Raw genomic sequence first — 23,497 nt, forward strand, 5'->3', positions numbered from 1 at the left:
CGCGCCAACTGCTCTTGTCAGCACTGAACGCAAACTTTTCCTCCTGGACTGAAGTGTCTCTCTCAGGACGGGATTTTCGGTTCCTGCGTGCAGCTTGGGTTTCGTGGACTCGAATGACCCAGACTCCATCATCGACCGTCTTGTGGTGAGCCATATAACAATTCAGAACAGCAGCGTCCGCTATGACTCCTCATCAGTTATTCATGAGTCTAGCCGACTATAAAAATGTCCTAGTCCCAGTGTCCCTTCTGCCTCACACTCAAGTTGTTGAACTTCGTCGCGTCTAAAAAATAGCCAAGAATTGATCATTCCCACAGCATTAATGAAAATAACCACAAAAACCTCAATGATAATACATTTTTTCTTTAAGTTTTTATTCGATAATTTTTTTTACGAAAGATTACAACCAATCTCGAACTACATACATTTACAAAAATTCTTTGTGAAAAGCTTAAACATTTTATCTTTAAAAATGGTTTTGATATCTCCTTTGGTTGCGTATAATGGAAGCTTTTATTTTAATTATAATCAAACGTTCAGGCACGTTCTTTTCTTTAAATAACTGGTATTATGAGGAAGACGAAAAAGGAAATACGTGGTATGAATTTCATTTCAAAACTTTAGGTCTAAAGGGCAAATCGCAATTGTTCAATTTTGACGCAACAATGCTTTTATAAAGGTAGATAAAGACGAAATAAAGCTTTTCTGTTTTTTTTTTCTTTTATCCGCTAGTCACTGTGAAGTGTAAGGAGAAATAGTGTATCTCGAAAACTACGATTGTAATAGACAAATTGTTTCAGTACAACATCTAAAAATCTTCATCTTAACAAAGAGGAAAATAGTATTTGACAAAATTATTTCAAGATATTGCCAAGCTTTTATGCATGACTACAGAACCAGTCTATGAGCAAAATTAATAAATAATCAAATACACAAACAACGAGCAGAAACCTTTAGTACAAAGGATAATTACTGAAAAAAATAATAAATTAGGCTGACAAGTCCAAAACAGCTCAGTGAAGAAAGCTTTGGCTCATTCACTTTACCCAGCTATGTCGATTGATTAGAAATTACGGTAAGAAATTCCTAAGACTCGTCACACAGAATTCAGGGTGTGACGTGATCAAGGTTTGGAAATGCTCGATCATGAACTTGCGGAAGGGGTGAAAGACAAGTAATCTCTGTGAAAGACTTGCAAGTAAAAACTCAGCTCCAAAGGATTGGTTAGAATCTTTTGAGCAGTGAAGGGATTGTGAGAAGACCACACACGCTCGCGCACATACACACACGCGCGCTCACACACTACTGTATATATGTATGTATATATATATATATATATATATATATATATATATATATATATATATATATATATAAATATATATGTGTGTGTGTGTGTGTGTGTGTATAGATAATAAATAGGTGTGTATGTGTAACAACTGCCCAACCAAGACGGGGGAATTGTATCCACTTCGTAAATTCGAAATGAAAAACGTTGTGTGCATAAAACTTCCTTGATGCAATGAGTTGTTCGAGAAAGAGAACGCGTGGAAAGCTATACGGGAAAATGTGTAACATTTTTCCGCATTATGAATAGAAATGGGAGGGTCCATTTCATCTTTTATCCCGCTGTGCATGGTTCATGAGATGCTTTTCTTTATTGCTTCTACATATTCATGTTTACCCATGTAGGACAGTCGTTATAAAGCCATTTCACGCAGAGCTGGAGCTTACAGAAATTCCGTCCGCCAGCGTTTCTCTGTTATATGGCTGGTGGGAACTGATAAAATGAAAATATTGTTCATGTCAAATGAGATAAGATCATTATCAAGAAACACGCAGTAGCTATTGATCTTTTTCTGTCTTTAAAGTCTATATATATTCAGGCTATTCGAATATTTTTCCATGTTAGCAAACTATAGCAAGCGTTTCTTCATTGCGACTGTTTTCGAAGAGCTAAGCATGGCCAAAATAACATTGTTCTGTTCAGCAAGGAGAACAGCTGAGAACATCACTCGTGTACTCTTGAGCGAACAAAATTTCGTTGGAGTCATCACTTAAACTTGAAAGCAGTTCTCCAATCTCAACCCTTAGCTGTTTTCCAACATAATAAATCTATTCGTATGGATGTTTTTAGTCATTGTAGAATAGCATTCCACTTTGCACGCTACAGCCTCGACCGAGGCCAGCCAACTTTCTCGCGCTTGCCCCATTCAAAGGGGCTATCATTTATCGATTTTCAAATAAATTTGTTGTGGCTGCAAGCGCAAATTCAAACGACCGCTTCATACACAACATTCTTGTGTGTAATCGGATTCCTTTAGATGCCTTAACATTTGAAAGTTAGGCCTCTGCTAAAGAGAAAATTTAAAAGACGAAATGCTAAAGCTGTTACCCCTCGGTTGTCCCGTGGCGGGGCAGCAGCAGAGACCTCAGGCGGGCAGCCAGAGAACTCGTCAGTATTGATTCGACAGTGCGCAGTGTTTGATATGCTCGGGATATAATAACTGGTCTTCATAATGTCGAGGGTGAGTAGCAAATTATTATAACATAAAGACGTTTGTTCTGGATGCACAGGAGGAGATTCGAAGGAGTAGAAGCCTCAGTTCGAAAGGGCGCGAGCAGTTCGTGTGCGTTTGCATGACTGCGTCTACCCCTGCCGCTGCTGCTGTTGTTGTTGCTGTTGTACTTGTTGTTGTCGTCGTTTTCGAGGACGAACTGTTGTGTCGTTGTTGTACTGCGTTGATGGAATGGTTCATTATCCGACGATGAATGATTCTTTGGCTACTAAGTTCCTTATTTACACTTTATTTCCGCTAACAGCACCCAGGATTCAGCACTTGTTGTCGTCGTTTTCGAGGACGAACTGCTGTGTTGTTGTTGTACTGCGTTGATGAAATGGTTCATTACACGACGATGAATGAATCTTAGTCCACCACGTTCGTTATATACACTTTATTTCCGCTAACAGCGCCCAGGATTCAAGATTACGTAGAATCGAATGGAACTTTTACACCCAGGCTGGCTAACGTTTCGAGATCAATTCGAGATAAAACGCAGTTCGTCATAGAAAATGTTACCCATTTGGAATTTTGGCCCCCCCCAGGTGACTTCAAATTCGTTGTTGTACAAAGCTTATAACGTTCCACGAACGGCCACGAATTGAAAATTCTCACTGAATAACATTTTAGTTGGTATAGGCTTAGTTTCGAAGTACACGTTGACTGTACAACGAGCGAATTCAAAGGTAGATAATGGGCGGAATTTCGCGCCATTTACACTGCAAGGTCATTAAACTGCGATCCACATGCTCTAATCCCATTGGTTATGAAATAGGTTAAACTGTTCCTTGTTAACCAGAAAAGTATTATGCCAAAGTATTAAGCTAAGCCTCAGCCATCAGAATCAAGGTCTAGACTTGAGCGAACAGATATAGGCTAGGCATATTGTGAACTTACATATCATTAATCATTTCGGCAAGGCATGTGTAAGTGGTAATGAAAAGTTAAAGGTTTCTTTATCATTTTGAACATCTGTCCGTGCAGGTGAACTGACAAGCTCTTAAATTGTATTCTCAAAACTAGGCCTATGAACTAAAAGGGTTCCGAAGCCATTTTGTGGAGTGATGTTAGCCAGTCGAATTCGATTTCCGATCTCCGCATAATGAAGTAATTGCTGCTGAACGCTCCTCTATTGTAGTTGTTAAGGCATTATGCATCTTGTGTTCTGTGGAATTTTGTTAGGAATCTTTGTTGCTGATGTAAGGATCAAGGTCAGCTAATTGCCTTGCGTCAATTGTGGGTATTCTATTTGCCGGCTAAACGTGGAGCCGAGATATCAGGTGACTGTTTTAAAATTATTTTATTTAGGTAGGGATTTCAAGCGTCAGAGTTTTCTCAAACTGAATACAACGAAGGTTTTGGTTCTTTAGTCATACATACTGTACGATAGGGCATTCAAACTCAAATACACATAGAACAAACATATTAGAGAGGAAGCCTATGTAGATTTCAGTACAGCCTTGTAGAACTTAAAACCCCCGGGTTTCTAAGAACTAACAGTTGGATATTAACCGTTTTATCCACCATAGGAGTAGCTTTAAATAAGAAGCAGATGGAAATCAGTCCCAAGAAACATAAGGCCCGGTTAACTTTGTGTATCATCATAAAGTTAAACTCGCATATCGGAATGGCCAGCGTTCACGCTTGTATGATTTGTGCTCCCGTTTATCAAGGAGGCGTCCGGTAATGGATGTTGACCCTCCTGTGTGCGACGAAATACCTTATGCGAATATATAAGATGGGACATCATAATGATTTTTAACTTTACTAATAATTCAGCAACTGAATTTATTCCAGAGGTATTTTCCTAGAAAAGTGACTGTGTGCAAAGCGAAAGTTGCGGAAAGTGAAACCCCTCCCAACCGGCTCTGATGTCACAGAGCGTAGGGGGGAAACGTCCACCGGCCTTCTAAAGGACGTTTTCCATTAGGTACAAATATTCAGTTTCAGCAACCGTTCCCCTCCCCCTATTTTTTTAATATATATTTTTTCCGTTTTTTTTTTTTTTTTTTTTAGGAGTGTTGGCGAGGATGGTGTTCGCTATTTCATTTCAGTTGAAAGCTAGATTTTGAAACCATGAAAAGTAAAGCTACTGTGCACGGTCATATGTTTGTTAGTATTCAGAGTGCATTGCGTTCTGAAGAAAAATGAAAGTTGTTTTATATATATATATATATATATATATATATATATATATTATATATTTATTTATTTATTTATGTATGTGTGTATGTATGTATGTATATCCATTCTCCTCGCAAACTACCGCAATGACATTTGCGTGCAGAGTAAGTGCTCCAGTGATGAAATGTGTATAGTGAGCTGAAATTAATTAATGACGCTATAGTTGCACTAATTCCTCTTTCACACTGCCACGCCTTTTATTTTCACCAGTTGCAGTTCTTTTATGCGTTCCAAGAACAGTTTGAGGGAGCCAGCGTGTTCATACGTGCTGCATGTTTATCACTTAACATAATATCTCTACACATTATCGATAGTGGTCAGTTTCTGCACATTATCGATAGTGGTCAATTTTTGGTGAAACGATGGACTATAGGCCTAGGAAGGGTTGTTTTGCTTTAATTGGTTCTAGATGCTGATATAGGACTCTCTCTCTCTCTCTCTAACTCGAGTATCTCTGGGAAAGCAGCTTTTCATCTGTCTGTCTGTCGACGAAAATCAGAAAAAAGCCATCATGGGTTGCAATGAGATTTCGGAAAGGTTGCGTTGTGGGGCAGGAAGTGTGTTTTATTTTAGAACGGATATTCGTACACATCAAGGTTTTTTTTTCTCCGTTTTTCTTTGTTGTCTTTTCGTCTGTTGACAATTAAGGTATCTTGAAAAAGTTGTTGATGGATATCAGTGAAATAATGTCGTAGGATGGTCTCTTAGCTAAGAGGAAGCTACGGTTATCAGATTCTTATATAGATGTGGATCCAGACGTGTTATTTTTGGATTATCTCGGATTGTTAGCTCCTCTGCTGATTTCAGCAATGCAGAGGCCAGCATCATGATGAAGGACAATCATAGTCGTGCCGTTATCGTTGATATCTTGCATTTTCCTTACTGGGTACCTTTGGAGACTAGAGAGAGAGAGAGAGAGAGAGAGTAGGGAGGGAGGGAAAAAAATCCACATGCTATTTCTGCGAATGTTGATGAAAATTTCATTGGTTACATAGTATACAAATTATATATATATTGATATGTGTGTGTGTGTGGTTTGTCTCACTAACTAGAGGACGTGAATTGGAATTCCGGCAAGGACACAGATAAACGCGCTTTTAATCATGGTGCGTCGGTTGACTGAGGCAGCCCTCCCAATTGATAGCCATCTTACTGAGCACCTGAAGGGTGACGCTTTTCCTTTAGTGGGAGATGACTTATGATTAAATATATTTAGAAATCTACTTGATTTAAAGGTAGCAAAATACAGATTTTTCTGTGATGTATCCTTGTTGTACTCAAAGTAAAGCAAAACCACCTCTTTCGAGATTAATTCGACCTTTAGCCTAGTTGCCGGTTACCCTCCCAGATGTACGGGAACTGCGCTTACAAGATCCTTCAATTTTTCCGACCCTGTCATATTTATGAAAATCGCTAACCCTGACAGTTTCTTTTAACCGTTACATGTGATCGTTTCCCTACCAGCCCTTTGGTCTTGCTGCAGAGTTCCGTTTTTCAATAAACTAACGCGATTGGTCAAAACGAAATAGTCGCCAACATTCCGTCCAATCATGCGTGTCGTCGAAGGTCATCACGGTAGTTCGCGCTTGCGCAGTTTGCATCGTTCACAAGTGCATCGCAGTAAACATGAAAAATACCATGCGGAGTATAGGAAAACATCATGGCGGAGTAATTCTGGTTAGAACCATCATATCCTGGTTTCGAACAAAACATACTTGGGAGTATTACGTCAGGATTTTAAACGATAATTCAGGCCGATATCCCGCAGATGTTTTTGCAGAAAGAATGGCAAGCCTACACTCCTTTAAGCTGTTTTCGATTTAACGTAACAGGACTCAAGACATTCAGTTTGTAAGGCCCTGTAAAATTTCTGGGCGTTCCCTGTATATGTGTTATGAGAGAATATGGAAAAACAAGGTATGATTAGGCTAAGTGGAACGTTGGGTTAAAGTTTCTTCCGCATCCAATGTCAAAAGCAAAGAGGAGCTCGCATATCTGTACGCATAGGCTAATACACGTATGCTCACAACCTTTGGAACCATGGCTGCGACCAACACAGTCATCCAACCACTATGTACTTGACTCACTGCTTAGGCCGACAGATGCACCATAGATTTTTACCGGAGCGTGCTTGCCCGTCCGTCCCGTAGGGGTGGTGTTTTCAGTGCACCTCATGTTTTGCTCTGTAGGCGTTGCTTAAGGTTCTTTGCGGCGTACCTTCGGCCCCTAGCTGCAACCCCTTTCATTCCTTTTACTGTACCTCCGTTCATATGCTCTTTGTTCTGTCTTACTTTCCACCTGCTCTAACAATTGTTGCGTAGTGCAAGTCCGACCTCGCCCAGGGATCGAACATGGGATTTTTTTTTTTTTGTCACATAACCAACAACCCTGGGAGTCTTGTAGGATATCAGAAGCAGTGTTTAAGGCGCATTGGTCTTATAGTTTTGATTGACGATAATGAAAACGCATCATCCTTTAATTGACGATAATGAAAACGCATCTTCCTTTAATTGACGATAGTGAAAAGCGCATCTTCCTTTAATTGACGATAGTGAAAAGCGCATCTTCCTTTGATTGACGATAACGAAAAACGCATCTTCCTTTGATTGACGATAATGAAAAACTCATCTTCCTTTGATTGACGATAATGAAAAACGCATCTTCCTTTGATTGACGATAATGAAAAACGCATCTTCCTTTGATTGACGATAATGAAAAACGCATCTTCCTTTGATTGACGATAACGAAAAACGCATCTTCCTTTGATTGACGATAATGAAAAACTCATCTTCCTTTGATTGACGATAATGAAAAACGTATCTTCCTTTGATTGACGATAATGAAAAACTCATCTTCCTTTGATTGACGATAATGAAAAACGCATCTTCCTTTAATTGACGATAGTGAAAAACGCACCTTCCTTTGATTGACGATAACGAAAAACGCATCTTCCTTTGATTGACGATAATGAAAAACGCATCTTCCTTTGATTGACGATAATGAAAAACGCATCTACCTTTGATTGACGATAACGAAAAACGCATCTTCCTTTGATTGACGATAACGAAAACGCATCTTCCTTTGATTGACGATAATGAAAAACGCATCTTCCTTTGATTGACGATAACGAAAAACGCATCTTCCTTTGATTGACGATAACGAAAAACGCATCTTCCTTTGATTGACGATAATGAAAAACGCATCTTCCTTTGATTGACGATAATGAAAAACGCATCTACCTTTGATTGACGATAACGAAAAACGCATCTTCCTTTGATTGACGATAATGAAAAACGCATCTACCTTTGACTGACGATAACGAAAAACGCATCTTCCTTTGATTGACGATAACGAAAAACGCATCTTCCTTTGATTGACGATAATGAAAAACGCATCTTCCTTTGATTGACGATAATGAAAAACGCATCTTCCTTTGATTGACGATAATGAAAAACGCATCTTCCTTTGATTGACGATAATCTTTGATTGACGATAATGAAAAACGCATCTTCCTTTGATTGACGATAATGAAAAACGCATCTTCCTTTGATTGACGATAATGAAAAACGCATCTACCTTTGATTGACGATAATGAAAAACGCATCTTCCTTTGATTGACGATAATGAAAAACGCATCTTCCTTTGATTGACGATAATGAAAAACGCATCTTCCTTTGATTGACGATAATGAAAAACGCATCTTCCTTTGATTGACGATAATGAAAAACGCATCTACCTTTGATTGACGATAACGAAAACGCATCTTCCTTTGATTGACGATAATGAAAAACGCATCTTCCTTTGATTGACGATAATGAAAAACGCATCTTCCTTTGATTGACGATAATGAAAAACGCATCTTCCTTTGATTGACGATAATGAAAAACGCATCTTCCTTTGATTGACGATAATGAAAAACGCATCTACCTTTGATTGACGATAATGAAAAACGCATCTACCTTTGACTGACGATGAAAAACGCATCGTCCTTTGACTGACGATAACGAAAAACGCATCTTCCTTTGATTGACGATAATGAAAAACTCATCATCCTTTGATTGACGATAACGAAAAACGCATCGTCCTCGCGTCATCAGAAGGTTCGCGAAGTCTTTTCCCTTGCTTTCTATTCATTTATTAATTAAGCCCGCGTGTTATTCGTAATGGGTGTTGACTGGGGCACTTGGCTGCTGTAACACGAGAGCTCCAGGAAGCGTTGTTCTCTGCTTTTGGAAGAGAGGTTCCTTTTCTCTTCACCGAACGGCTTTGGCTTCAGAGAAACTCATTTGTTCACTGGAACTTATTTACCAAATTTTCAGTTGTTTTATTCTAAAAGTTGGTGTCAGCACTCAGAAATTATATATATATATATATATATATATATATATATATATATATATATATATATATATATATATATATATATATATATACTGTATATGTATATGTATACAGTATATATATATATATATATATATATATATATATATATATATATATATATATATATATATATATATATATATATATATATATATATATATATATATATATATATATATATATATATATATATATATATATATATATATATATAATATACTCTGGTGGTGTCAATACTCAAAAATTATATACATATATACATATATATATATATATATATAAATAATAGATAATATATATATATATATATATATATATATATATATATATATATATATATATACATACACATATATATATATATATAATCTTCTTCTTCTTCTTTTTCTTTTAACGTGCTTTTAATATATAGGCTATATTTATATATAGGTTTCACTAATGGAACTTGCTGTGCACTATCAAATATTTTTGCAGCTTTTTTTTTTGCAGCATTCATTTTGAAAGAGCATATTTCAATATGGAAGCACAGTACTCATGCATGTTTGACATTGTTTTGGTTTTGGGGAATATCAAATGTTTTTCTTTTTATTTATTTTAAAGTGAGCAAAGAAGCTGTGTGAAAAAGAGAACGGCGCACTGCCAGAAGAATGATATAGTTTTCTTTTTCGACGGTATTTATCGCCCACTTTCCTGCTTCTGTTTAAGGTATGTTTCGACAATATATTTCTTTCTCTTGGTACCGCTTCTGGTCCCCTCCCGACAAGGTGGTGCACTGTGGACATTCCTTAAGGTTCTTTGCGGCGTCCCTTCGGCCCCTAGCTGCCAAGGTGTAGACCTTGATAGTTAATGTACCTCCATTCATATTCTTTCGTCCATCTGACTTTCCACCCTCTTCTAACAATGTTTAATAGTGCAGCTGCGAGGTTTTCCTCCTGTTACACCTTTTAAACCTCTTACTCACAATTTTCCTCTCAATTTTCCCTCGGCCTAAATTGTACTGTATGTCCTGTCTATCATCTGTCCTGACAAGGTTGGGGATGACTGTAGTTTTACCTCGGTTTCTCCGTCTGCATGACCTCAAATGTTTTTGTCAGGCTTAATCTTGTCACTGCAACTCCTCGTACAAGGTTGAAGGGATTTCGGTCAAACTCGGCACAGAGGTAGGGAAACCGTCCTTCCTCCTGCCTTCCAATAACTTTAATCTCAGCCATGACATAAGACTGTAAAAGATAGAAACTTCATATCTGGCATGCGCCCTTCACTGCTGAAGCCTCTCGGATGAGATCAAAGGCACAGATTGATCTTGACCTTCGTACCAATAGTAGATGCCACACCTCGTCCACATGTAGATACGATGGTCTTCCACTGCGCTGAGTTTGACCGAAATCACTTCAACCGTATGGGAAGACATGCGATGTTAAGATGTGTGAGATAGAGACTTTGATAGAGAAATGGGCCCTTCCCCTTCGATTTTGTCGATAGGAGAAAAATGTGGATTCGGGAAGAGAAGGCATTCCTACCTCAAACATTTAAGAGTAGTAAGTGGCTAGAAAAGGGTAGGAGTCCACAATCAGGCAACGGGAAACTAGAGATATTGCAAAATTCTCTTCATTTAGCCGTAGAGAGCATTTCGAAATGTCTAGGAAATTCTGAAGGGCTAGAACAGTGGTTCTCAACCAAGGGGGGGCAGGGGAATTTCAGAATTTTGGCGGGGGAGGGTGGGGAATTGTGGCCAAGGCTTTTTAGTATTTTATGCACATTATTTGGATTGCACCTTTTGAGGCGGACAATTTTGGAAAAAAGGGGGGTTGGGGAGAATGACATTCTGACATATGGGGAGAGGGTGCATGGGCCAAAAAAGATTGAGAACCACTGGGTTAGGGGATTACCACTATAGATGAAAACTTTTAACATTCATATAAAAATTGCGGTGATTTGTCATTCATTTCCATGTAAATCTTGCAGTATATGCACATACATGCGGTAGCACTCGTATGAGGAATTGCGGTCTTGAGGAAAGTGTGACAGCGACGGTGGTGGACAGACAGACAGACAGACAACCGGCTGGAACCCCTTTTCTTCCTTTTACTGTATCTCCGTTCATATTCTCTTTCTTCCATCTTACTTTCCACCCTCTCCCAACAACTGACTCATAGTGCAACTGCGCGGTTTTCAAATCTTTTGCTGTCAGTTTCCGTTTCAGCGCTGAATGATCCTCATAGGTTCCAGTGCCTGGCCTTTGGCCTAAGTTCTATACTGTATTCTATTGGTGGATAAGGTGCTAACTCTTTCAGTTTAAAAGATATGCTCAGGTAAACCTTTGTACAGTCAGACGGACAATTCTCTTCATGCACATCTAATGCGTGAGCGTCTCCCTTGGTACCAGATTTGAATCAGACTCCAGGGTGTTCACGAGGTACATCCATCGACGAAGGCAATAGCAGTGACGGGAAAGAAGATAGATATCACTATATTTATAATTAAGTGGTATTAAGAACTCCTGGAGTGGTGCTGGATCTCTAAAGTTGCGTAAGGGAGATGCGATCGTCAGCTTGAAAATTCCCCTTCTGTCGCCGGGAGGGGCGGAAAACGGGCGGGGCTTGGTCCCTACTGCTATATTGTCTTTTTAATAGGGAGATTTTGTGATTTTTTTTTTCCCGCTTCTATGGCCGTCCCTTTTCTGTTTGCGTCGCACCCCTCCTGCTCTGTCATCGCAACAGACTGTCATCACAACCTCCTCAGGAGTCAATTCTTTTCAGTCTTTCCAAGAGAGAAGGATAAATCTATTGTATTTTGCTCCCAAGATAAATCTATTGTATTTTGCTACCAGTTCATGTGCAGCGTATGGTTTTGTCTTATATTTTATAAAAGTGTTGATTTTGCACGAGTAATATTTCATATGTCAATGAGTAGAATTTCTTTGCGCAATTTAGTGACTCAGTAGCAGTAGCTATGTGATAAATCAGAGGGTATTAACTTCCACAGTTTCAAGAATTCCGATTTGCTAAGCTCACGCGTGCCCATTACGTTCTCCATGCCATAGTTATCAATATCTGACTTTTGCATACATCCACTTGTTTCCTTTATATGCCATGTAAGCTTCCACTCAGAGCGTTCTCTCCATGATTTGTTCGTTGTATGCACCCACAGCATTTGAGTATGATGCTCAGTCTTTTCATCCAAGTCGTCCTCTTGTTCTGACCACAGCCAATTCTTCATTATTCCTGCTGTCAGTTCTCTTCACTATGAAAATTCCTTTGAGGTTGCTACTTTGAAACTTTCCCAAGCTTCCTCTCCTGTCGTAAATGAGCAAGGCTCAGTTCTGGCAAAAGATTACATTAATCTCGGAAAAAACAAAAAATCGTGTCCATTCTACACCTGTGCAACAGTCTCTTGAGATTTTTTATGCATTAGAGCTTTCACCGCCTCTTCGGTATTTTTGTTCGCTTCTTAATTTAATTTTAAAAATTTCTTTATTTATTTGACATAAATCTATAGTTCATAAACCCCATGATGTTATAATGCTTATTTCATTCACGCCTGTCAAGTATTACCATGACAGTGCAATCATCGTTCTCGAAACCTTTCTAAATTCCAAATGTATTCAAGCTTATGCGCAACCGTTTTGCTACTATTTTCCGCTATCACTAACCAATTGCACAACACCCACAGATATAATCCTCCCCAACTCATTATATCACAAATGACGGGCACCAGAAACTTGAAATTCTCGAATACCAGAATTGAGGGTATAGAGGCATCTATTCTTAGAACTGTGCTTCAGTGATTGATCAACGAGGGGTCTCGGGTTTAGATGAGGCTACGCTAGGCCACTCGGGCACAAGGAAGGACGTAAGTCTTTTCAACTCATACGATGGCTAGGAATCTAGGAATCTTATTCTTGATCTAGCAAAATGCATCTGGGTTCGGTAGATAAATGAGTACACGTGCTGAAGTCGACTTGAATCGAATGAGGTAGCTTAGCCTCACCCTAACTCATCGCGCGCGGGTTCGAATCTCACTTCGGGTATTGAGGGTTTTTTCATTTGTAAGGACAAACTTATCCAAAAAAAAAGTTTGAAGATACTGAGGAGTTAAAGGCATCATTTTAGTTGTTACAAATAAATATATGTCGGTAGTAAGGTTCAGTGATATATATATATATATATATATATATATATATATATATATATATATATATATATATATATATATATATATATATATATATATATATATATATATATATATATATATATATATATATATATATATATATTAATACATATGTGTGTGTTTATGGTTTTCAGCTCTCTATGTGTTATTATATATAAAGACTTTCCTCCCACTATTCTTCTTCTTGAACAGAATTTCAAGCCGTCAACATCCACGAATGTATTTTTTTATCTAAATGTCTTTCAAGAAGCTAAATGTTTTCATTATCGCTCTTTCGTCAAAGTTATCTTTTAGAATCGCAATAAAGATCATCGTAATGGGGTCTTATTTATTTCTACTCTTCCTACAAGTTATTGTCGCAAAAAAGGAAAAAGCGTGTATAGAAGTGATACAGTTTCACTCAATTCAGTTCTTTGCTCTGCGAACTGCATTGTGTTATGCGAGGTCATTGTTTGTGGATGGCTTTAAATTTTTCCAAAATATTTGGAATTTTGACTGTACGTAGTATTTCGTCTTTTATGCTTAAATTAGGCCTTAAGTAAGTGGCGGTCAAAATATTATCGTATCGTATTTCTTTCTAGTGTTCAGTTGAAAAGGATTTTGTAAAACAAATTTCCAAGACTAATTTGAAGGGAGTATCCGTTGTTTCATATCTAAATCTTTATGAGAGGTTTTTCCTTTTAACAAAATACCCTTTTTTTCCTCGCCTGTCATTGAAGGTGTGCACAACTCACGATTTTCCAAGGCTAAATAGAATCTTTAAGGCATTCCCCGTGGAGTTTTTTTATACATATTTTTGTTTTTAAATAGAAATTTTCATTTAATTTTATCCTGATGCTTGTTTACGAATATTTTTAGAAATTTTTATCATACAGCATAAAGAATTTTCACGAAAGTAACAAGATGAAAATTACTAGGTCTTACATGCTCAGGTAATTTGATCATTAATGAGAGGAAAACAGTTCTCTCGGGACATTAAGGAGGCCCATTAGTTGACGGCCTTCATTGGCTTGATCCTTGATCTAATGTAATTTGGTCGGTGGTTCGTGACATTAAGCAGGAAATTCTGCCTGTTAAAATTAGCTCTTGGGAATGACTTGCATCTTTGGTTACTGTTTATTGTCATTATCATATATCGTTTATTTGTCGTGGTTGGCCGTGTGTCGGCTCACACTATCGATAAACAATTCATCTTGAGCTTTATAATCGTTTGTATTAATATAATTTGATTTGTGTTGCAATTATGTGCCTGATTTAAATGGTGTCGGGAATAATTAGACTCAGGCGGTGATTAGCCCATTCAGTAGTTAACATCTCCTGTGCGCTGCCTCAGGATTATTGGAGAAGTTTACATCCTATTTTGCAGCTGTGGAATTTATTAGAAATCTGCGAAGTTCGAGAAATTCTAGCCAGAGTTGAGGTCCTTGAAAATGATTTCTCACGGAAGGATCACAGACCTTGTGATTCCTGGAGTATTAAGTAATACTTACTCTGAGCTATTGGCTGAACTGACTGGTTTAGTCTTAATACGTCATTTCAGTTCAGTAAACGTTAAATACTTGGATGTCTAATTTTTCAAAGTGTCTATTCATTTATTATAACGGTTTTGCTTAGGTAGCTACTCATCAGTTTTTAACAGGACTTCCCATTTATTCTTTATTTATTTTTCTCTTCCAAAGTCATTTATATTTTTTTGTACAGTTTTATTTGCATATAGCTATTATCCAAAACACTATACCATGGACAGCTATTAGCATTTCTAAGTCTTCTTTAACTGAGCGATACCTTGAATACCTTGAATACCCCGTAGGAGGGTAATGCCTTCAGTGCACCTCACACGGTACACTGTAGGCATTACTGAAGGATCTTGCAGCGTTCCTTCGGCCTCCTAGCTGCAAGCCCTTTCATTCGTATTACTGTACCTCTGTTCATAGTCTCGTCCTTTATTTTTACTGCCTACTCTCTCCTAACAATTGAGGTTTTCCTCCTGTTACACCTTTCAAACCGTTTTACTCTCAATTTCCCTTTCAGCGCCGAATGACCTCGTACGTCCCAGCGGTTGGCCTTTGGCCTAAATTCCGAATTCTGTTCGAAATACCCAGAATAAGACACCGTGCGCAACGTAAGGTCGTGCCTTTGAATTTCCCCCTTGTATCGCTGCTTGAGCCAAGCTTACCTTAGCGGTGACACCACTTTGTGAACCAGACGTACAGTAAATTATAGTCTTTACTCGCATTGCGTAACGTTGCACATTCGTGAGGAGAGTGAGAGACCTGGCTGGCTGAATAATAGACCTGCTCTTCAGGTTCCAACGAGGCTTTTATGTCATGGCTATTTTAACCCATGACTGGGGTGGCCACAGTCTCTCTCTCTCTCTCTCTCTCTCTCTCTCTCTCTCTCTCTCTCTCTCTCTCTCTCTCTCTCTTCTCTTAATTTTTCTTCTCTCCCTCTTTCCCTTATTAAATTCTCTCTCTCTCCTCTCTTACCCTTATTAAATTCTCTCTCTTTCTCTTAGTCCTCTTCTCTCCTTCTCTCTCTCTCTCTCTCTCTCTCTCTCTCTCTCTCTCTCTCTCTCTCTCTCTCTCTCTCTCTCTTAAATTGAAGTAAGTATGATGTGTCACTCGTTTTCTTATAGAAGAGTCTTGTCTTTCACGCAGATGCACATACAGGGCGCACGTACATACATACATACACACACCCTCACACAAGCATAACCATCATTATTTGAAAAAGGACTATTGCTCTCCGCAATACAGCGCTCATGTATTTTCCCTTTGTTTTCTATGTGGGCATGCGGGTATTTTTAGCCATCGTGCACATACACGTACACAGATACACAAACACATATATGAATATATATATATATAAATATATATAGTATATAAATATATATAGTATATAAATATATATATATATATATATATATATATATATATATATATATATATATATATATATATATATATATATATATATATATATATAAATATATATATACATACATACATATATACATATATATATATATACGTACACGAAATTAAGAACCATAAAGCCAGTTTAAAACCAAAAACCATATATTTCGGTTGAAACCACTTTAGCCTAGCTCAACCCTGATCATGGTGATTAGGGTTGAAGTAGTGTCAACTTAATTATGTAGATTTTTTTTTCAGTTTTTGTATATGGGACCTTTTAATTTCATAGAACGGTGTTAGATTGCAGCAAAACTCCTTTTGAATACATATGTATACATAGAGCATTTAAAGTATGAATGTGGCTATGACAGTTTTGTCGTTTTATCTCTGGAGCTGCACCCTGCTGTCTGTCTATCTATCTATCTATCTATATATAATATATATATACGTATATATATATATTATATATATATATATATATATATATATATATATATATATATATATATATATATATATATATATATATATATATATATATATATATATATATATATGAGGTAGAGTGAATGTGTCAAAGAGCAAAAATTTGTTCTTCATTATATCGTTAAATATGCATATGTATACGCATGTCCTGAACATTTGATGAATTTTCGTTAGCTGGTCAGTTGTACTGGCGGGTTTGTGCAGTTACCTAGGTTATGTTGAATTTATTTCATTTATCAGACATGAAGGTATTCATTTGTATTTCCGGTACTTATGAACATTTACCAATTTATCATATTACCCAAACATGTACATAAGTGTGCTTGATTTATATACTCCAGAGGTAGCTTTTTGGTATTATTTTTTGATGTCGATGGTTTGTAATGTAGTTTCAGAAAGCAATGCACCATTTAGAGAGTCACTTGGAACATTTTGATGAGATACGTTTTTTAAAATGATATGTTGCATCTGATGCAGAGGTAAATTGATCTGTGTATTGCTCTGAGAATGATCAAGGGTTTAATGTACATGGTAAATGCATCTTCTTCTTTTTAAAGTGCTTTTTTCCCATTTGTATGGGGGTAAGCACGGTGCCTTCTTTTGAAGAACTTTGATTTGGCTTTGGGGTAGACTTTGTAGTCTCGATTGGCTGCCCTGCCTGTCATCGCTTAGACCCTTGTAACGTATGTACATGTATTGTACCAGTCACCAGCGCCCTTTTCTCTCAGCAGCGAGGAGTCGTTGCGCGGTTAGGGCGACAGTCGAGACGTGTGAGGTGTCTGTTATGTTTTTAGAAGATGTTGGAGTGGCTTTGTTTGTGTGTGTATTAGTCTATAACACCCATTTGCTTTTAAGCAAACCTATCCGTTGATTACATACATAATCCCGAGGTGTCTACACGGATAGCAAAGTGTCCGCCTCTCTGACCAGTCGGCTGTGGATTTGAACCTGCGCCAAAGACCTCTAAGAAGTCCGAGGCTGCGGCTCTAACCGACTTGGCCATCGAGGCTCTTACATGGTAAATGCATACTACGTTAGTTTTATTTTACTTTAAGCACAGGGAAGCTTAATTTTTCAATTTGGTCATTATTGGCATTTCTGTTGAGTTAATCTATTTTTGCATTCTGTATTTGAAAGCCAATCTTACGCGACATCTCAGAAATAACATCTGAAGATTCCTTTTGATGCGGAGCTTAAATCAGCATATCAGGAGTTGTACCTCTTGTCTACTTAACCCCCCAAAAAAATGAGTAGTTATAAACCCAGCTATATGTCCAAACTGTTACAAAAACTGATGAAAAAAATGACCAGTTTCCCCAAGATATTACGTGCTGAAGAACTAACGTAATTTCATCATGTGCTGAATATAACCACACACCACCATTCTGTTGAGCTCGGTCTGCAAGTTTTCTCAGAAATAGAAAATGCCCATCGTTCGTCATGTCAGTGGTTGTGATGCTGACGAAGACTGTCACTGTTGCAATAGCATCTCGGCATCGTGGGATGCATAGCTTTTATTGCTGGGTAACTGATTGTAGCGTCTTTACGGGAGCCGTTGCAGTTTTATTAGAACTGACATCTATACCAGCGTCAATTGCAGTAGAAGCTTTTCGTGCAACACCTCGCGGTCCGACCTAGGCTTTAGGTGGGGACGGTGTTTGAGGGAACGTGCACAACTGCCATTAATGTCCTTTCCTTCTGTATTTCTTTTCCTCTTTCCTCTCTCTCTCTCTCTTTCTCTCTCTCTCTCTCTCTCTCTCTCTCTCTCTCTCTCCCATAGTACAATGGCATCACTCAGCTCACAACCAAGAAACTATATACCGTATATATATATATATATATATATATATATATATATATATATATATATATATATATGTGTGTGTGTGTGTGTGTGTGTGTGTGTGTGTGTGTGTGTGTGTGTAAGAATAAATAAAGGCTAATGACACGAAGCAAAATTGAAACAGCCAGTAAAGGACAGTTGTGTCGAAAGGCCTGGCAACCACTCCGTGGTTTCAATTTCCCTTCGTGGCATTAGCCTTTATTTATACATTCATCACGTTCCATAACTTCGTGATTCAGTTATACATACATACATACATACATATATATATATATATATATATATATATATATATATATATATATATATATATATATATATATATATAGGCTATATATTATGTGTGAGGAATGCAAATATAGCAGTGAATCACAAAAGGAGGAGAGTTTATACAGATCATTACCATGAATGCAAAGAAAAAGGCCATCAGACAAATGGATGTCATCAAAGATGTAACTGGAATAGTACTCTCTAGAGAGAATGTCGCCCAGAGTCGATGGGCTGAGTATTTTGAAGACTTGATGAATGCAGAGGACACACAGTAGAAGTGAGGTTAACCTGAACGATGCAAGAGCAGGAGAGCTTACAAGTTAATGTGAAATGTTAAAGGACGCGAAAGTTTAGGATGCAAGAAGAGCAATTAAAAGTTGAAGAATAAAAAAGCACCAAGATCTGATGACATCACAAATACGATGCTGCAGTATGGTAATGGGACTTTTTATTGCGTGGCTGACTGGGTGTGTAAGGTACGTCAGGACGAGGAAAAGGTGACGGAGGGGTGCCAATAATTATAAATGGATTGTATTACGTGGTATGGAAAGTGGATGGCAGGACTGATAAAGAAACGGCAGTTTAGATTTAGAAGAGAAGGAGGGTGCGTTGATAAAGTGTATATTATGAAACAATTATGTGAAATGTTTAAGAGCAAAGGAAATAATGTGTATGTGGTCTAAGTGAACATGCAACAAGCATATTATACAAAGGATAAAAATGGAATGTCGGGTTATTGATGCTGTATGGTTAGAGGTGACATGTGACAATTGAACGGTTGCATTATGAAACTAAAGGGTGCTGAAGAACGTAGAGAGACGGGAGTAAGTGTTGCTTCTCTGGCTATACATAATTTTTGTGTGGGAAATGATGAAAGAAGTCAGTGGAAAGGACAGTAAATGCAGGGGCAAAGATTTGATATGATAAAATGGGTCATTACTGGACTGTGTAATGGCCGAGGTTCTACAGACAATACTGGAAAGTGTTTGGAGGAGGAAAGATGAAGATAAATTGCTGGGCGGTGAGAGTAAATAAACAGAAACCTCGATGATGGAGCAAGCGATTTTGACATGGATGGCTTCGAATGGAAGTTGTTAATTTGTATAGATGTTGGAGGAGAAAAGTAACGGATGTTAGTAAGATTAAAGAATAGGTGAATCAAAAAGTAGGTAATATCAACAAGGAAGGTACATTGGTGTATGCATTAGAAGTAAAGACAGCTGGAGCGTCAGTGCATGAAAGGATTCTTGAGCCAAAGCGCCTGTATGGAACTGAGGTGTCCGTGTTGAATATGATCGAAAAAAAGATTAGGTCGAACCTGGTAAAATTAATTGTTGAAGCAGCACATGCGGTGTAAGAAGGACTGAAAGAGCTAAAAATGTGTAAATACATCGAAATGGTAAAAAAGACTGGTGTATGTGAATAGATTGATCACCGCGTTTTAGAATGGTTTCGTCATGTGGAAAGAATGGAGAACACTAAGTTGATGAATGTATATAATTCAGAAGTGTTGGGAGAAAGGAAAGAGTGGAAGACAGGAAATAATAATTAGACGGTGCAGAAGGGGTGTTGGCGTAGAAAGAGAACAGTTTCTTGGTGGATATGCTCTTGGTAAGCTCATGAGAATTGTGCAGCAAACGTGGCTGCCTCTCTCGTGCAGTTTACCGCAGGAGCCTAGATTTGACGTAAATTTCATTATATCTTTCCAATTCTTCATTATAAAGTTTCTGTTGCCAAGTTCTGGTTACTAAACATAGGAACGGCGCTTCAGATTCGAGATTGCTTCAAGTACGGCTGATTTTTTTAAAATGGCTACTTGTGAATTTTCATGAGTGGCCTTTTTTTTTTTTTTTGTTAATTTCATTACTTTCATTGAGTTTTATATTATATTTTAACGAATGGTAATATAATTAGAGTTTTACATTATATTTAAAACATGGTAAAATAATGAGAAATAAGTGACACACACACACACAGATATATATATATACAGTATATATATATATATATATATATATATATATATATATATATATATATATATATATATATATATATATGTATTATATATTTATGTCACTGCTTTGTCTCATTATTTTACCATGTTTTAAATATAATGCAACACTCTAATTATATTACCACTCGTTAAAATATAATCCAAAACTCAATGAAAGTAATGAAATTAACAAAAAAAGAACCAGACTCATGAGAGAGAGAGAGGCGGAGAGAAAGTTGAGTAAATCAATGGGTTCTATATCGCTCACGCCACGCCACACCTCCCATGTGCATGAAACATTCTCTCTCTCTCTCTCTCTCTCTCTCTCTCTCTCTCTCTCTCTCTCTCTCTCGGTTCCCCTTTCCCTTTCCCCCAGCGCTTCCCACCTCCCAATCACGCACCATTCTGTCACCTTTCGTGATTCGGTTACAATGACGCTTTATTTGTCGTGAACATTTCTTCTGGTGTGTCTCGTGCCACGTTTGAACGTTGTTGAATGAGGAAGGAACTCTGAAAGATTGCTGTTATTATCATTGAATAATTATTATAACGTCTCCATAGTTTTTTTTTTTATTTGTTTGAATTTTGTTGAATGAGGATGGAACTCTAAACGATTATCGCTATCATCACTGAATAATTATTTTTGTGTCCCACAATTTTTTGTTTGTTTGAATTTTGTTGAACGAGGAAGGAAGTCTAAAAAGATTACTGTTATATTATCATTGAATAATTATTTTTATGTCCCAAAATTTTTTTATTTGTTTGAATTTTGTTGCATGCGGAAGGAACTCTAAAAGATTATTCTTATTATCATTGAATAATCGTTTTAATATCCCACAATTTTTGTTTGTTTGTTTGAATTTTGTTGAATGAGGAAGGAACTCTGAAAGATTACTGTTATTATCATTGAATAATTATTTTTATTTCTCCACAGTTTTTTTATTTGTTTGAATTTTGTTGAATGAGGAAGGAACTCTGAAAGATTACTGTTATTATCATTGAATAATTATTTTTATTTCTCCACAGTTTTTTTATTTGTTTGAATTTTTGTTGAATGAGGAAGGAACTCTGAAAGATTACTGTTATTATCATTGAATAATTATTTTTATTTCTCCACAGTTTTTTTATTTGTTTGAATTTTGTTGAATGAGGAAGGAACTCTGAAAGATTACTGTTATTATCATTGAATAATTATTTTTATTTCTCCACAGTTTTTTTATTTGTTTGAATTTTGTTGAATGAGGAAGGAACTCTGAAAGATTACTGTTATTATCATTGAATAATTATTTTTATTTCTCCACGGTTTTTTTATTTGTTTGAATTTTGTTGAATGAGGATGGAACTCTAAAGGATTATTGTTGTCATCGCTGAATAATTATTTTTATATCACCACAGTTTTTTTTTTTATTTGTTTGAATTTTGTTGAATGGGGAAGGAACTCTAGAGGAGTACTGTTCTTATCATTGAATAATTATTGTTATGTCCCCACAATTTTTTATTTGTTTGAACGTTGTTGAATGATGGTGGAACTCTGAACGATTATTATTATTATCACTGAATAATTGTTGTTATGTCCCACAACTTTTTTTTATTTGTTTGAACTTTGTTAAATGAGGATGGAGCTCTAAAGGATTATCGTTATTATCACTGAATAATTACTTTTATGTCCCCACAGTTTTTTTTAATTTTAGGAAAGGCATTCAGGGGCCCATGGGTTGGGAGGGTCACAAGACACCTGGTAACTGTCACCTTCATCCTCTGAACTGCTTAATCAGTTAAGATTAAGCCTCATAAGCATGAATTATACAAAGTTATTATTATTATTATTATTATTATTATTATTATTATTATTATTATTTAATCACCTTCATCCTCTAAACTGCTTAATCAGTTAAGATTAAGCCTCATAAGCATGAATTATACACAGTTATTATTATTATTATTATTATTATTATTATTATTTATTTAGTCACCTTCATCCTCTGAACTGCTTAATCAGTTAAGATTAAGCCTCATAAGCATGAATTATACACAGTTATTATTATTATTATTATTATTATTATTTAATTTTGGTTTATTGCAGCTTGTTATGTTTGTTCGTATTGTTTTCACAATTTCTCTCCCTGTCGGCTTGCGTTTCCCAGTTAATCATGAATTTAACGCCTTCTTTTGCATTTCAGCTTCTCTTCTTTTATTTTGTGTCGGTCCCAGAGAGCATGAAAGTATGCTGGAAGCGACTGGAATTCCTGCTGTTGTTTGCACCGTTGCAAAATGCTTAACGTTTGAATGAGTAACTTTGCGTATCCTCATGCGACGAGCAACCGAGTGAAAAGTTCCTGAAATTGCGTAGATCATGAACGCGTTCGGAAGGCCGACTGCGTCATAACGGATATCGACATTTTCCCCTTCTTTTATCGACATCTCGCATACAAGTCGAACACGCTAATCCACGCTGCGGGCTTGTTTCATTCAGAAACCTGGATAGCTTGTAGCAGGTGCCTATATTTGCCTCGTCAACAATTGACACAGAATTGGTAGTTGGTCCTTGTCGGCGACGTTTTCACGTTTTGATATATTTTTAGAACTTATATATTGGTTCACTGATAATTTATCTTTAAGGGGCAATTGATTTTTCATTTCTTGAAGTAAGAAACAGGGCAACGTAATATGACTGTAATTGAAG

General features: G+C 37.0%; 1 protein-coding gene across 4 annotated transcripts in view; it reads left to right on the top strand.

The window, feature by feature from the left end:
* The first annotated feature begins 2,390 nt into the window (after positions 1-2,390).
* LOC136850546 (CAP-Gly domain-containing linker protein 1-like) overlaps positions 2,391-23,497 on the top strand; it is a 673,714-nt gene continuing 652,607 nt past the window's right edge. For 3 of the 4 annotated variants that reach the window (XM_067124147.1, XM_067124152.1, XM_067124157.1), the window contains exon 1: positions 2,407-2,528. In XM_067124147.1, coding sequence (XP_066980248.1) covers positions 2,520-2,528 — 9 coding nt within the window. In that variant the 5' untranslated portion in view covers positions 2,407-2,519. Of the gene's footprint in view, positions 2,529-23,497 lie in introns of all 4 variants that reach the window. The other variant, XM_067124161.1, reaches the window with a different exon arrangement.

This window comes from Macrobrachium rosenbergii, chromosome 22 (genome assembly GCF_040412425.1).
Source record: "Macrobrachium rosenbergii isolate ZJJX-2024 chromosome 22, ASM4041242v1, whole genome shotgun sequence".
Lineage (NCBI taxonomy): Eukaryota > Metazoa > Arthropoda > Malacostraca > Decapoda > Palaemonidae > Macrobrachium > Macrobrachium rosenbergii.